Below are 17,041 nucleotides of genomic sequence, written 5' to 3'. Positions count from 1 at the left end.
CTTCTAGTTATCTTATCTTGATTAATACAAACTATTATGCCCCCCTAATAACTACTGATTATTTTATTTTTGTTTGTTCTTGCAAAGTACAGTTTCTCATGTTTTCAGGTTAAAGTGGAAGGGAAAAAAATCTAAACTTATTAGCCAAATACATATAGTGTCTAATTTCAGTAAGGTACTATGAGACTAGTCAATACATTGTAGACTTATAATCTAGCATTTTATTGCTCAGTTTCTTAAAACCAAAGATTGCTGGTAGACTCAGCTGTTGCATGTCACCATAATGTTAAAAATACAAAGAATTCTTATTATAAAAGTACTTATTTGTCCTACAATTATAATCTCTGGCAGCTTAACTTTTAAGAAACCTAACCATAGAAAAACGCACACAACTAACATGCCACATTCACTGACTAATTCTGCTGTTTGCTTGTCAGTGGTATTTAGAATAATAAATCCAGGAGGTACATTATGTCCATTATTTAATTACAGAATGTGTGAGTGCGGTCCCCATGAAGGTAAGAGTAGGCACTTAGATTTGTTTTGTAAGCTTATTCTAGATGCAATATAAAAATAGATTATATTAATAGGAAAAATTTAGTGTTTAACAAATTATTTTGTAAATAGGCTAGCACAAAAGATAAATCTTGTTACACTTAGACTAGACTAAAAATAACTTCATCTGAAAATAAAGTAAATAGTGCATTTTTAACCTTCATTCAGATGCACATAATCATGCAAACTATGAAAAGTGACTATGGTAGGAAACTTGAGGCCTGATATTTGCTAAAGGAGCTGACAGCTTACAACTTGCACTAGTTTCAGTGGAACTGTAGGCTGCTCACCATGTAAATCTGAAGAAGTGACATTAACCCTTTGTGGCTGACAGCTGTGCTGTCCGAACTACCAGCAGCAAGGGGCTAATGCTGAAACATTCCTGAAGATTGTCAGCTTCCCCGTCGAGCCTATACACTACACATTCACAAATGCAAAAAGCCTCAAAGGCCCCGTCCTGCTGTTGTTCCATTGTCAATCCAGAGGAAACGCCACTGCAAAGACGCCACGCTCACTCTCGCAGGAAAAGGCGGAGGCTGGCCTTGGGTGTGCGCAGATGCCTGAAAACCAGAGATTCTTGCAAAACGACTCCCTGCTTTTCTTGCTCCCACACAGGCTGCAGGAAATGACGAGAGTTTTTTATGCTTCGGACTCCTCCCCTTCTTCATGTATAGTTCCATCCTCTTCTGACTGATCATTCAGAAGCATGAACTTTCCATCATTTGTTAATGGCACAGACTTCATTAGCTGAGCTAATGCTTCTGGGTCCTGAAGAAAAACAAATGAGTTCAGCAGACTGCAGCAATCCTGGGGGAGCACATACTTTTCCCAGTACTTCTTGTTAAGGTTTTGCAACTCTTTTTTTTATGACAACCTTTAGTCTAAAGGTTTGAAACATAAATAATCCTAAAACCACCCCTTGGGTATATAAGAAAAAAACAAAAAAGTCATTCATTTTGAGCCTTTATTTTGCTGTTCTTACTGGCATTGATGCAATTACTGAAAGACAAGGAGAAAAATAACTAAAATTATTTACTATACCTGTGCTTATTGCCTGTGACTAAAAGCTCATTCCCCCAGCTTGTTCTGAAGTCTTAGCAGCAAAAATATACAGCAAATATTAATGTATTAGTGTCACATCTTTATATAGATAAATTTATCTACGAGGGGCTAGGTAACTTTGCCGTTTGTTTTAAGTGGGAGGAAGGAATATGAGTTTCTGAAAGTGAAACAGCAATGTGTGTGATTTACACTTCTTGTCCCAAAGAGTTTGTTTGGGTTTGTTTTGTTTTTTTTTTTTTAAACTTTGCTCACAGCTTCCTTTCAAACATGAACAACTGGATTTGTAGAGTTCTGACTTTGATTTAGGGTGGCAAATTTTATCTGAAATCAAGCTACTGCAAAGTCAAACAGTTTCTTTTTGCACGAACTACCCAGGGGCCGTGTTAAATAATGTCTGCAAAACTTTGTCATTAGAAGGAGTAGCAGTTCCTTTTTCTCATGCACACCAGAAGTACCTGAACAATGCAACTGAAAGCAGAATACGATGTATCACAACACAGATGTGGGGAATGAAACAAACTTACCTTCTGTGCCTCAATGATTTCTTTTCCCAAGCTAATGGCATAGCAAATCTAAAAAAAGAAATGTATGTAAAGTTCAATTGTCTTTTGGTTTGGTTTTTTGATTCCTTAATTGGGACTAAAACACAGAAGTGTCAATGCAAACTTAGTCTTAAATACGGTCTAAAAGCAGAGGTGGAATACAATTCACCATGCTAACTACATTAAAATAAAACTATCTTAGGTTCTGCTTCAAAGCTCACTTAGGCTGGTAAGACTTGGTACTCAACTCAGTTTTATTCACAAAACTTTCTTTCCAAACCTGGGGGATCTTTTCCAGTGCATGTAAGAGCATTATTGTTTCTTAAGACAAAAATTCTCCAGCACGTTCCTTATTTCTAATAGTCTGTTACCATCATATGCAGCAAGCACCCAGTTCACGCAGTTAGGCAGCGTGGCTGTCTTGTCTTTGAAAGCTTTACAGATGACCATATCTCAACATAGCTGACATTCATTTTTGTTAGTGCTGGTGCGAGACACACACTCTTTCCCCCATCTCTTAATGCTGGTATTAGCAATCACATCCTTGCCTCCTTGTTGTACATGCTGCTGCATTATCTATAAATTTGGTTCTTTTTAGACGTAAGCCATCAAAGGCTTGCATGTTAAGGCGTGTTTTCTTGGCAAGAAATTGAGCTGCTCTTGCTTCTCTAGCGCTGTTTCCCAGATAGGTAAGCCAAGAAGCCTAAGATGTGTTTTCTAAATAAAGTATTTTATTAAATGTTATGCAAACCTTTTCCCCTTCTGTGTTGCTCTCAAAAATATATGCACTCATGGATTCTTCTCCCAGAGTCTCGCTGAGATGGACCACAAAGCCAATCAGTCGCCTGTTATCCTGATGAGCAGCAAACTGTGTCACAGTGGCAAGTTCAAACTGGAAAAGTATAATAAAGAATTTATTTTCTTTAACCAGCATATAGTTAGCTTGGTCAAGAGCTCAGGTTCATGTGACTGAGTATTCAATGCTGTGGTCGAAAACCAGATTCAAAACAAAAGTTACTTACACTTGTTCGTGTAACTTGGGTTTGAGGATCTATTAACCTGCAATTATGTGTAGGGGGAAAAAAAAAGTAAATTATTTTAGAGTGATTCTTAGTAATTTCAAGGTGCTTTATAATAGTAAGGCAATCACTACAGCTATTTTACAGATGAGGAAACATATGCACAGAATCAAATGCTCTATCTGTGATTTCAAGTCCGTCAATGGCAAAGTTCAACTCCAGACCCTGACTCTCAGCTGTTTGACATGTATAGGTCACAGTATCTTTCTGAACGCTAATTCGGTAAGCATCCTCAGTGTATGGGCTAATACACTAATATGCATATGGACATAAATGTGCTCCAGCTAAAGTGAATGTCTTGTATCAACATATTCTACAGTGACAGTGCTGACAACAGGACAGCGATGGCTCTCTTGCTGTTACTACATGTAAGGAAAGAGAATCTTCCAGTGAATGTTTTTCTCTATCTTTGTGGGGCCTTATAGCCCCACTGCATCCTCTAAATTTTGGTAGGATGTTCTTACAACTTGTAGGATGTCAGGAGGATGATTTCTAGATACTACAGAGTAAGAAAAGAGACATTTTTACTTAGTAAAGTGAATCTCGGGATCTTGCTCCCTCAAAAGGGCGTATTTCTTGGAAAAACAAAACCAAAAATACTTTACTAATGACAAGCTGTATGAAGAGAACAGAATGTTGACAAGTTGAAGGTTTTACAGTACCTCAAGTTCTTGCTGGTGACCATGAGATGGGATTCAGTCATACGGAATATGTTGTGAATGGCACGAGCAGCTAACACTTGTCTCATAGCTTCGTAAATCACCTCACTTGTGTCATCCGACTGAACAGCCATAGATCCTAAAAACCGAACTACGAACATCTGCTGCAAGAGTGAATCTGGAAGATAAAAGGCGTGACTTCTGTCAATGGGCTACTTCAACTTTCCAGTAGCTGAAGTTATCAATTAAATTATTTTTTTCACTTTGGAAATTCAACAGTAAACCTGTGGGTGGTGACTGCGGGGGTTGTGACTTCCTGCTATGAGCCAGGCAGTGCTCTGACCCAGTTTTAAACAGTGCTTGAACTGGCAGCGGGGGGGGGGGGGCGCAGAACCCAAGGAAAAAAAAAGGCAAACACACACAGTTGCTTGGAAGCTTTAAAAGTGTAACTGGTCCTTTATGCCTTATTTGATTGGCTGATAGAATTCACTTGCCTATCCTGTTATCAGGTGCACATAAACTGTGATAAATTTATGATTGTGCACATGCTTCCATCGAATTAACTCTTATATTTAAACCTTGTACATTCCTCGCTCTCTTCTATGTCCTTCTGACCTTCCATGCAGCTGAGGTTAAGTCCTTCCTTGCTCATTGACTATCACTGTAAGACTCCCATTCACAACCAAGTAGCCATTATGCGACAAAGCCGTCATTTGATCAGGCTCCCTTTATGGTTGGTGGTGAGCAAGGTAAAGCAGGATGACTCCTGCTGGACATGACTGTTCAAAGGCCACAACAACTGTGTCTGCATTGCACAAGACACTACAAAGACTGTTAAGCATCAGCCTGAGCTGAGCTATGCAGATCCACTTGTGCAGTACGAGACGCAGGGCAGTCACCTAAGCACTGTACTCTCTTCCGAGTGCTGCAGTGGAGCAGGGTGCTGCTGCTGCTGAGAGTGCAGAGGTGCCTGCTTGTCACAGCTACTCTGCTGTCAGGCAGCTTGCAACCATCCTACCTCGCAATGGGACAGCACATGCAAGTGAGACTGTTCAAATCAGTAAGGTTCTGCTTTGGTTCTGTGAGTGGTTTTCTGACAGGGGCTGTGGGTTCCAGACAGCGGTTGTAAGTGGCACAGAGGACGAGGAGAACAGCCAGGGTCTGAGCCCTGCGTGTGCTGGTAGAGGAAGGTCAGAACTGCTGACTTTTACTGGCATGTCACTGGGAGGAGGGAAAGGGGGCAGCAGCAGGAAACTCTCCCTTTGCTGAAAGAGACACTAGCTATATGCTGGGCCTCTGTGAGATTTAGATTGTGGATTTCAGAGTACGTGTGGGTAAGAAATGGCTACTGAGCAGCGTCAAACTTGAGCAGAATTGTAATACAGTCCCATCAAACCCTTTCTAAAGAAGTCAACAGCTACTTTTTTAAAAAAAAGAGAAGAAAAAGAAGACAAAAAACAAGCAAACCAGATCTATTTGCCTTTAAACATTTGAAATAAACCTAATCTGGAATACAGCTTGGACTGTCACAAAAAAGGTGTTTGTTTTCACAGGTAGCGATGTTTAAAAGACTGGCTTCTGAAAGGTAACTACCTTCAACTGTACTATGGATCTGTTACCACTGCTCCACAGTGTCAGGTGCTTTCATTAAGAGACACTGTGTAGCTTCCAGCTGAATTAGGCCTAAAATCATGACTAATTTTATCTGGAAAAATGAAGCACTGACCTTCCTCCTCATCTTTGCTGCTGTCTTCAGATTCCCCAAATGGGTTTGCGCGCCTATGAAATAAGAATAAAAACTCTAATTACAGATTCTGGTCACCACACACACATGCTACACTACCTCATTTTCTCCCCTGAAATCACTCTTAAAGTGATCGATCGATCACTGTCTCTGGCCATACCTGCCACCTCTGTTCTGGTCCAGGAATTCTGTGGCAGGCAGTACGATATCAAATTGAATCGGTGTTCCAGGAGCAATGAGTTGTGTGGAGTCTTGAATGCCAGCTGATTCACTGGGAATTATTTTATCATTTTCCATATTTTTTACATTCTGCCTAAAGTGAAAATGAAAAAAAAAGTTTCAATCAATGACACCCTATCTTTTCTCTGGAAGGGAGACAAAATGATTCAAAAATCCAGAGCGGGATTGAACCAGTATATATAAACATAAATAAGAGTATTTTCCTATTTACCTGTTACTGAGGACTCTAATAAAATCTCCATTTTATTTTTTTGTACCTAAAATAATTTAGGTACAAAGTAAATGCTGGTATATTAAACCTGAACGCAGAGCAACTCTGAGTGTGGGCAGACTTTCAGCAATAGGTTGCTGTTTGCCTCCCTGCCCTCCAGTGGCCATATTTACAGCCCCATTACCAGTACAAACAGCAGAGACCTGGACTTGTGTCTACAGGTGTCAACGGCAATCCTGACATCTTTCTAAGATCTTAGTTGGCCACAGGCTTGTTACAATGTGATAGTTAAGAAGTGTTACACACTGGGTCAGGTTTCTTCCTGCACCTTTTCTCAAAGTGAATGAAATGCTAAGTTTCCCACAGCTACAGAAGTCATAACTATACACATCACTACATATGGTATGCTGGGTTTACAAGTGGTATCCTTCTATTTCTAGAAAGTTTTCTGGTTGCATACAGATGTAAAAGTGACTTGGGAGACTAGTTGTCAATGAAATAGCTATTTCCTTTGCCCAGTGAAATGGAAGGCAATACTCTTCTATTAATAAATCTGTAATAAAAGTGAAACAGCTGTACTGTGAATAAAATTAGAAAGAAATTGACTGGCATTCCCCATGGCTATAGGGAATCTTTGGAATCTGTAAGCAGTCATAATTAAGGGAATCATAAATCACAGTAAAGGCACTGGCCTGAGAGACAGAAGATCTGGGAAAGGTTTGAATTTCTAGAAGTAAATATCTGAGGAAGAATTTACAATTTTCTGACAAAACCTGCAGAGAAGTCTCTTCATGTTGAAGTCAGTGCGACACAAACTTGCCCTATTTTATTTATCACACTGCTTCTGAAAGCAGGATTTCAGTCCAGCACTGGGCTTTAAAGCCAACTCTGATGATGAAGTCTGAAGAATTCTCACCGAGCAAGATGCCAGGATCACGTGGACACAAAGAAATGATACATAAAATATATATTTTGAATATAAGCATATTCTAGAGCATTATTAACAATTTTTGAAGGAGGGGAGCTTTACTGATTGACCTGCATGAGCACAAGAGAGCAATAGTAATTATTCTGACACCTGTATAAGGCATATTCCTCTGACAGACTGACAGGAACTGCTTGAGGCAATATTCAAGAAAATACTTACTTCAGTGTATACTGGAGACTCTGCTGTATTGCTCATATTACAAGTCACTCCCTTACAGCGAAGCACTTACAAATAAAGCATTGTTTCTGAAGAAACAGTAAAATCCCAATGGCAACCACAAGAAGTTTCAAGGCTGTGATGTGGAGCAATAAGCGTTATCCTCAACACTTAGCATCTCTTACAGCTTTCAGTAGGAAACATCAGTAGTAGAGGAATTTGCTGGAGCACACAGGCTTGTAAAGCCAGGGCCTAGACAGGGCTTTCTCCCACGTGACCGTTGCCCTGTAAAAACAGCATGACTGAGCACACAGTCCCTAGTCCGTGCAAGTGAGAATGTTACCTGGGGTGGTGAACTTCATGTTTTTTCCCAAAGCTGGTAATGGGAGTCACTGCTTGTAGGGCTGTCTGATTTAACTTGATTGCAGCTGCCTATGAAAACAAGAGCGAACAGCTCTTTAACACACGTACTTTACATTGCCATGCAAAGAACAATGGGAAAGCAAGTTGGAAGGAACGGACTGAAAGATGGAAACAAGCTCCCACCTCTGGATTGTCAGTGAGATAGATCTGTCTGGAGATGTTGTTGATGGCACATATCCACTGGAAGGGAAAAATGAAATTGAACTCTTCAAGCTCACTTGTATACAAGAATAACAGCATTAAGAAAAATATTTTTACCTCCTCATATTCTTTCTTGCTTTCTGCTTGAAGGGTTATACCCCTAAAATATAAACATAGTGTATCAGTGCTAACAGTGGACACCAGGACTGTTTGACTCCAGGTCTTGTAATAACATCACCAAGCTTTGTATCTATTAACCATCTAAGGAATAAAAATCACGAATAAGCTGCAGCTAAAGGATACCGCATGTGCTGTTCCAGCAGTTGTGGGGGAGGATGGGAAGGAACATGCTTTTAATTTGGAAACACCCTTCTGGAAACCCAGAAAGGCTTACTATTATAGCAAGCATGTTTTACATGAAACAGCATCTGAAAGGGGAGGTGTGACTGGCTGTCCTCAAATAAAACCTGTCGCATACGCTTTGCCTGTAGGAGTAGTGATCTGAAAGCAGTATCTTCTGTCTTCACAGTCTACAGCCATAACAGAGCAGTTGTCCAGGTCCTGAATCAATCCTCCAGCTACTGCTCCCCTTGGCTGACACATCAAGTTGCCACCTTGAGTGAAGAAATACAGTCTTTCCCAAGTTGTAGTCACCAGACCTGTTTTACTGAAGAGAAGATGCAGTGATAAAGACTCATTACTATTTAGAAATTACTCCAAACATGTATGAAACTGCAAACATATCCTGATGCTAATCTGAACTTCATGTCCAACCCTGGAATTCTTTTTAAGATGAGTCTCTGTTAAGAAGTAAAAGCAGCACCTATTCCTAGCAGAGACTAACTCTTAATGAAAACTGAAGAACTAAACTAATTCCAAACATCTCAAGTTAAAAACATTCTCTCAGGTATCTCCTTGTTAAGGAATAAAAGAATTATTGGTATTGAGTAACTGACACGAAATACTGTTAAGCTGGACAAAAAAAACAAAACAAAACATATTTTCAAGCTGAAGAACAGTGAGAGCAATTTCAACACAAAGAGTCATCATTTAAAAAAAAAGTATTCTCTGCAAGTAGTATCTCAGAGTCCATCTTCTCCCTAGCTACAGAGTCCTATTATATTGTAATCCAGCTCTTAGCATGCTATAAGAAATTAATAAATGTCCACTCACAAAAAAAAAATTAGTCAAATAGAAATAATCTGGTATTTAATCAATCACATAAACAGGGTTACTGTATGCCACCAATATACACAGCTCCTGCGGAAGTTGATGGAAGATTTTATTTGGAAAATCTGCAGAGGTAACTCTACGTATGGTACACATTCAAAGTTATGCACTTGCATTGTCCATAAAGCTTTTATTTATGTAAAGGAGGTAATTTATGAAAATATGTATTAACTACAAAATATAGCTGTTTATTTTTGTAAACACTATGTTTTCATTAGCCCTAAGAACTGGGAACAATCTGAACCCAGCCCCATCAGTTTCTAATTTTTAGCCACTTGAATGCAGGAAATCATCCCTGTAGGTGAATTCAAGCAGAAGTAAACTTCTGTTTTCAGGAAGGCAGTCTCAAATGCCTCTAATAGATGATCTTAGAGGTCTTTTCCAACGTTAAAGATTCTATGATTCTAATATGGATTAAGCTTCTAAAACACATTTCCAAAGATGACAGAGATACTTAGGAGCTGAAGAGTACAGCTACCACAGTGATTCAGGAGCCTCAAACATCATTACCTGAGGAGTCTTTATGACCTAAAAAAAAGAAATGTAGCAACTAAACAAACCAGCAGGTAGCAACAGTCTTCTTACTTTCTAAGATTAAGGTAGCCAGCCTTCTGGATGAGATTTCTATTGATAGCAGGTGAAGTTACATCGGAATCTGGGGTGTAAACAGATTCATTAACTGCAATTAAGTCCTGCTGGGATATCCTCATTTTTTCAGCTTCAGCATCCAGCTCTCCCTGTATGCTGGAAAAAAACCAACACAACAAGAAACCCAAAGCCATCATTAGTCAGTTTATACCAGGATATAGCTAACATCTGTAAGCCAAAGTGAACAAAAATACCAGTTCAGATTATATTGGAGACTAGTGCAAAGATAAACTTTATTTTTAGGATAGACTTTATAGGAAATATAATGTAAGACTACATGTCCAAGGCTTTCTCTAAGGACTAGATAAATCAGTGCAGTTAGGAAAAAATGGAAGGAAGAGAGGCATACAATAGGGAACTACTCCCCGAAATGTCATCTGAGCCTAAAGAGACAAGATGCATATGCTCTGAAGGTATTATCAATGGTTTAAGGAAAATATGGCTATCTTTGGCAGGGTGGTGGCAAAAGCACAGCCAGGATTTCCCCTTGCTCTTTATTTTGAAAGCCCAGCTTGAAGACGTTACTTTCAATATGTCTCATACAGTAGGTATGCTTTCTTTTTTGCAATTTGTACTAAACATAGTTATCTTCTTTCCCCAAGCAGTATAGAGAGATAATGATCAGAATTATGAGATTGTTTTGTAAGACTGAAATGAGCACATGAGAAATGCTTAAGTGTTAAGAGTGAAGAGAAGTTTATTTTTTGAGAGAGACAGCTGTTAAAATGAATTTACACTGCTGAACACATATAGATGTTGCCCTACTATAGTAGCACAGTTCAAAGTAGGCTTTACTATATAGTATCTCTTGGCTTTCATAGGACTTTGTCTAATTCCTGCAACTGTGTAACATGCAGGAATTCCTGACATGAGACCAACTATTAACTGGTCATGGATTTTCAACAGTAAGTTTTCCATGAATTCAGAACAACACAATAACAAAATCTATAGCTCAAGTCTCATTTTAGCTTTAATTTTTGTTTATAACACTGTCTTCCACTTTGGTGTGATTCAGAAAACATCCTTGGTGCAGGCTGGCAAAACTGAGCTCTTTTTGCACGTTATCTGTAAAAATCCAGTTTGCTGAAAGTGGTAACTGTGAAGGGGTATCTGAGTGCAAAATTTAACTCAGAAAGTAAGTGATAATTCATTGCAGAAGCATTATACAGATATATACTGCAGTGCTGAATATCTGTGTATTCATAATCTTCCTGTAAGACACATTTGGCATAAAGGGGGAAAAAAGAGCAGCCATTTTACTGGAACAAGCAAGCAGAAAGGTCAGAGTTGTCATCATATACCAGTGAAATACCTTCATTTTTTTTTCCAGTTCTACCGTCAGACAATCATGGGGAACCATTTAATTTTCAGAAGTTCCCACAGATAATCCCATCACATCAATAAACCTGCCTTGTTTCCATCAAAGTTAGTAAGTCTGTTTCACTTGCAGACTCTTCTGATCAATACACATCAATGCAATGGGCATAATCAGAAAGCAACTAAAGGCCTGCCACTTTGAAAATGTGACATAATTAATACAATAATTTAAAAAAAGCCTATTAGATAAGCTATACATAAAAGGACTTAGATTTCCATGTCAGCTGCAAGCACTATTTGGTGCATCTGTGGACAAGGAAGTAGAAAATGGTTTTAGACCATCTGTTCGCACTGCCCTTCTGTGAACCTGAGGTCTGGCTATGTGTCTGTGAACTGAGGTTCTGAGGGAGCTGGCTAATGTCCCTGCAAGGCTAGTCTCTATCAAAAGTTCACTGCAGTGAGGGAAGGTTCCTAATGACTGGAAAAAAGGCAAGTGTCACACCTGCCTTTGAGACAGGCCAGAGAAACAATCTGGGGAGCTACAAGCCAGTCAGCCATACCTCAGTCCCTGGGAAAGTTACGGAGCAAATTCTCCAGCCATTTCCAAGCACACGAAGGACAAGAAGGCAACTGGGACCAGCCAGCACAGATTTACCAAGGGGAAATCATGCCTGACCATCCTGATTGCCTTCTGTGATGCCACGACTAGCTTGGTGGACAGGAGAAGAGCAGTGATGCTGTTTCACTTGACTTCAGCAAGACTTTCACATGGTTTCCCATAGTATCCTTATAGCCAAATTGGTGAAATACAAACTGGAGAAGTCGACTACAAGATGGGTAGAAAACATGGCTGGACTACTGAGCTCAAAGGGTTGTAATCACTGAGACAAAGCCCAACTGGTACTCAGCTATTAGTGATGTTCCTCATAGGTCAATACTGAGGCTTACAGGTTTACAGTCTTTAATAAGAGCTGGACAACCCATAGGAGCAGATGACACCAAATTGGGAAGACTGATTGACAGATATGGTAGAGTGGAGGGCTGCTGTTCAGAAGGAGTTTGACATGCTGCATAAATGGGCAGACAGGAGCCTCATAAGTTCAGCAAAGACAAATACGAAGTCCTGCCTGGGATGGAATAAGCCCGTGCAACTGTAAGGCATGGGAAGCATCTGGATAGAAAGCAACTTTCAGCAAAGGACCTGGGGGTCCTAGAGGATAAGTCGAACATGAGCCAGCACCATGGCTGGGCTGCATGAGCAAGAGTATAGCCAGCGGGTCAAAGGAAGTAATTATTCCCATCTGTCCAGCACTTGTGAGACTCCAATAGCAGTACTGTGTCTAGTTTTGGTGCCCCAGCACACAAAAGACAGAAACAAAGTCAAGTGAAGAGCCACCAAGATGGCTAGGGGGGCAGAACATGTGACATGAGAAGAAGCTGCAAGAATTGTTTTTCAGCCTCATGAAATGAGGGCTAAGGTGGGGATCTTATTGCTAGCTTAACTATCTGATGGGAGGGTATACAGCAGATGGAGCTAGACTCTTCTTGGAGGTGCGAAGTGACAGGATGAGAGACAATGGACACAAGCTGTAACCAGATACTGGGGGGGGGGCGGAGGGAGAGGGAGAGGCTCAAAATTTGACTGGACACAGTGCTGAGCACTCTGCTGTAACTGACCCGGCTCTCAGCAGGAGAGTGGACTAGATGACGTCTAAGGTCCATACTGCAGCAGCTGTTATTTGACTTTCAGAGAAACAATACTAGCAAATATTTTATTTCTTTCTTAACTCTTCCAAGCTTGAGGAGTTATTAACAGTATCCAGGCTACTAGGAAAACTCATTGGGTGGGAACATCAGAATACTTGTCATCACATACCTTAGAAAGTCATTAATACCTGCACCTATGCAATAAGCAACTTTCTCCCTACTTCCTGCCCAAGTGGTTAAATCTTGTGGAGAACATGAGCACATAACACAGGCTGTACACAGCAGGACCAGAGATCCATGTAGTCCACTATCCTGTCTCTGACAGTGGCAAAAAGCTTGTGGAAAAGTACAAGGCAAGTGCATATGATTCTTCTCCTGTTCTCCTCCCCAGTCTTTTGTAGAAGTTGGTGATATCCTGTAACTGTTGAAGTAATCTACAGACACAGCGCTGCATTTCAGTCAGCACTAAGCAGTATCTGATTGGCCAGATGAAGAGTCACTCTTGCATCATGGTGTCAGTCTGTTTCATGTTAGCTTATTTCCAGCTTTTCCGCATCTTTAGAAAGCTGAGACTTCCTGAGCTCCCACATCACCTCCAAAATGAGACCAGCTGTGTGCATCTTGCCACCTAGCCAAGTCATATGAGAGGCTGAGTTATAAAGGCTGAGTAATATCATCAGATCTGAATTAAATTAGACCAAATTTTGCAAGCTAGTGCCTTTCAACATTATCATTAAATGTCAGAATAAGAATTATTTAAATTCAATTTTGAAATAAAATGGAACAGCACTGACAGTTTTTACATAAGGGCTACTTCAATGAGTCTTTTGATCAGTCATTTTTGTTTCACCACAAATTACTTCCGACAAAACTGCCCTAGCATTTTCATGGCTCCCAAGACTGGATTCCTCTTCCTAAGGTGTGTTTCTCTTATCTCCAAGGTAGAAGGGAGAGAAAAGCTGACAATTCTGAAGTTATATGCGTTTGTGGCAATTAGGCCAATTGGTTACAGAGAATATTTTAATGATCTGTCCTCTCTTATGTGTTTTTACACTGTTAGCAATATTCAATGTATAAATGAAAGTACTTTTAAATACGAAGACTCAGTTTCACAATCAGCTTACATAGATGCAAGACATCATCACTGCTGAAATTCTGTAACTGCACAATGGGTCTCATCGACTTGTTGTTCTAAGAAAACAAATCTGACAAATAAAAAGCTTTTAGCTTGATTAGCAAGCAGATCTGACTCACTGAGGCCTTGTGATCCCCAGCACTAAAGAAGGAAAGAAGTGGGCAGCACGGTTTTCAGTGGCTGTATAATCTTAAGTCACGAAACCATGTCCTGTGTCAGTAATTGCTAAGCTGCACAGTGTCATTCAGAATTTTACAAGCTTCTCTTTTGGTTTTTCCAAAGACATCACACTCCTGTACTAGTTACATTTGAATTGTACTTTCAAGCTTTGCTGTGTGACAGACTTAAAACACAAAAACCAGACTCAGCAAACCAACTGAGCAGCCTATTTTTGCTTCCATTTACTACTGTGTACTATCCAGAATTCAAATCCATCAGACTTTGGAAAACAACGGCTTATTCTATGGCGAGGATTTAATGGCAAAATCCTCACTGTGCCTGTAAGACACAAGCAAGGTGCTCTAGCCTTACTAAATAAAGGGCACTATTTCAAGGGAGTTACAAATCTGTGCTCCAGTCTGTACAAATGCTATGTAGACTGTGGAGGGATTTATTTCAGAAGTGAGTGTGAAAAGATATAAGTAAGTATAGAGGTACAGGAAGTAAAGAATCACTTACTGAAAGAATCTAACAATACAGGGGGATTACTTATAGCAGTGTTCTCAAATTAATAAGTATGCGCTATTTAAAATGCCACCAGAGTCAGAATAAGTAATGATTTGGATACAGTCCAATATGAAAGTTATGAAGCAATAAAGTGAAGGACTCCGTTTAGTGTTCCAGCTGATTTAAAATAAGTTATTAATGTTCTAATATGATTACATTTTAAATGTAAAGTTTACATTTACAGGGACTTAATTATAAAGAAAATGTCAATCTTCACTACGGGGGGTGGGGGAGGGAGAGAAAATATAATCACAAAATTAGGAGTACAAAAGTGAGGCAGTTTATTGAAATGAGGACTTAGCCAAAGCAGGTTGAACTCAGTGGGCTGATACAGCCTACCCTGGATACAATGAGTATGTTTTCTAGGGCGAGGAGTTTTGTTTGCCTTGTGTAGCTACAACATCAAACACTATAGGCCCTAAATCCTCCCAAATATGGGAGATTAATGGGTTATTGTTACAGTATTGTTACAGAAGACCCAGCAAGTATAAATACCTCTAATTCAGAATGCACTTTAGCTCTATTATATTAATTCTGTTAACCCATTTCAAAGCCCAGATTCCATGCTTTGTGTCCATGAAGACACACAGGGATGTAAGAAAGCACGTGAACACTTTGCAGTGTATAGCTCCTGGCTATACCATAAAAATACTCTCTGCACTGCACTGACAGCATTTTCCTTTACATGTACAAACATACCTACTTTCCACCTGCTGCTTTAACAAAATATGCCCAACAATGCAATGCAAGCATGGAGGGACTCTCTGTTATGTGCTGAAGGTTACAGTGCTAAAGTATTGTGTTACCTTTGAACCATGTCTGAAACAGATGACAAAAAGCTGTCCATTCTTTTGGAAAACATCTCGGCTCCTTTCTTAAAAAAGTTGATCTGAAAAATAAAAATTAAAAAAACCAATCAAACAAAAAACAAAAAATGGACACTGGAAGTTATCTTGGCTTTGGCAGACAAATAACAGATTGTGGGGACTGTGTTAACAGCAATCCCATTATGACTGATACTTTTGGCTTGCAATCAAACACATGGTCAAAACAGCTGCGTTGCCTTTCTTTGTATTTCTCACTTTTGCAACTTTCCACCCTTTCACACACCCGTTTATGCACACTGGCTGCTGACACGTATGTTTCCAATAACTTGCTAAATGATTGAAATAAGGGAACAGGTAGCATTCTCCCATACTAGCACTTGTGAAGAACTGGGTCTAGTGGTGTTATGAGCCGCTGTGTGCGATGCCACCATATAAAAAGAAATGGGACACAAATCATGCATTAGATTTAGCAGTCCAACCTGGACTACCAAGTCCAACGTGGAAATTTTTAAACTGCTATAGCAAAGTCAGTCAGGAAAGTGATGAAGTGTAGCTGTGCTAGCAGAAGCCTCCAGGGCAATCAGCGGTATCAACTACAGATTTACCATGGATTCTGTTCTACTGAAGGAGCTAAAAAAAGCTACTAAGGCCAAAGTGCACATCTTGTGACAGAAGGTGAATTCACTTAGCTGGTATGGCTCAGCAGGCATGCAACAGCAGCAAAGCACTCAGTGTGTGTAGACTTGACCTTGGATTACCTGCTGTGGGGCACACAGTCATTGTTAGGACCTACTGGCAACTGTGTGAAACATGGACACGGCTAGCACGTGTGTGCAATTAATTAGCTTTAAAAAAAAAAAACAAAACCAAAAACAAAAAACAAAACCAGTTAACTACTCCAGAAAGAGATGTGAAAGCAAATTCTTGGCTGTTAAGCAATTTATTAGCTATTTCATCCAATTTTACTTGTGATTCCACTCCTTTTCCCTAACCCTGGGACGTGGGATTCCTCTTACCTGTAACTCAGATTTCTGCAACAATGTTATTGACCACAGACTCCCTTTACAAAGGGGAGAAAGCACACTCTCTTAAAGAATGATTTACCTATTCTATTTCACAAGCCTACTTCAGGAGGGAAGAGCTCTAAATTCCACTGATGATAGACTGACATGCCTAGCTTAGATGTTGATGTCAGTTTTCAGTCAAAGAAACCCTATATTAGCCACTGCTTTTTCCAAAAATTCCCTATGGCCTGCTCATTTGCTGGAAATGTGAAATACAAGATGCATGTTTTGAGTAATTAATAAAGAAAATATATACTTGGGCTGAAGGGCAGTTCACTGTATTTAAGCATCAATATCAACTGGCTTCTGGCTACTCAGTCATTCCTGTGACAACCTAAGACTTTCCTGCATAAAGCACTGAGATACGGCAGTTTTGCCAGATAAAATACAAGGAAAGAAAGTTCTGTTTTGTTTCCAGTAAAGGAAACCAATGCAGTTCTTTCACTTAGTATAATTACAGCAGAGAAGCAGTGTGAACTCCCATGGTGGGGAAAGTGACTGAAGTCTCATTTGTTACCTTTTTATATGGGACATATGATCTGCAAAAGACAGAGGACAGTGGAGATGATGATCCACACTACAATCTC

The 17,041-nt window shown here is 39.8% G+C and overlaps 1 protein-coding gene across 2 annotated transcripts in view; it reads right to left on the bottom strand.

The window, feature by feature from the left end:
* Positions 1-198: 198 nt before the first annotated feature.
* APPL2 (adaptor protein, phosphotyrosine interacting with PH domain and leucine zipper 2) overlaps positions 199-17,041 on the bottom strand; it is a 39,451-nt gene continuing 22,608 nt past the window's right edge. For both annotated transcript variants that reach the window (XM_072870924.1, XM_072870933.1), the window contains 13 exons: positions 15,370-15,452; positions 9,616-9,774; positions 8,279-8,467; positions 7,918-7,960; positions 7,783-7,839; positions 7,580-7,668; positions 5,802-5,954; positions 5,624-5,676; positions 3,901-4,075; positions 3,182-3,218; positions 2,911-3,051; positions 2,142-2,189; positions 199-1,323 (listed from right to left, as the gene is read on the bottom strand). In XM_072870924.1, coding sequence (XP_072727025.1) covers positions 1,195-1,323; positions 2,142-2,189; positions 2,911-3,051; positions 3,182-3,218; positions 3,901-4,075; positions 5,624-5,676; positions 5,802-5,954; positions 7,580-7,668; positions 7,783-7,839; positions 7,918-7,960; positions 8,279-8,467; positions 9,616-9,774; positions 15,370-15,452 — 1,356 coding nt within the window. In that variant the 3' untranslated portion in view covers positions 199-1,194. The remainder of the gene's footprint in view (positions 1,324-2,141; positions 2,190-2,910; positions 3,052-3,181; positions 3,219-3,900; positions 4,076-5,623; positions 5,677-5,801; positions 5,955-7,579; positions 7,669-7,782; positions 7,840-7,917; positions 7,961-8,278; positions 8,468-9,615; positions 9,775-15,369; positions 15,453-17,041) is intronic.

This window comes from Ciconia boyciana, chromosome 1 (genome assembly GCF_034638445.1).
Source record: "Ciconia boyciana chromosome 1, ASM3463844v1, whole genome shotgun sequence".
Classification (NCBI taxonomy): Eukaryota; Metazoa; Chordata; class Aves; order Ciconiiformes; family Ciconiidae; genus Ciconia; species Ciconia boyciana.
Note: the sequence above shows the minus strand (reverse complement) of the source record. Positions and strands in the feature narration are given on the sequence as shown.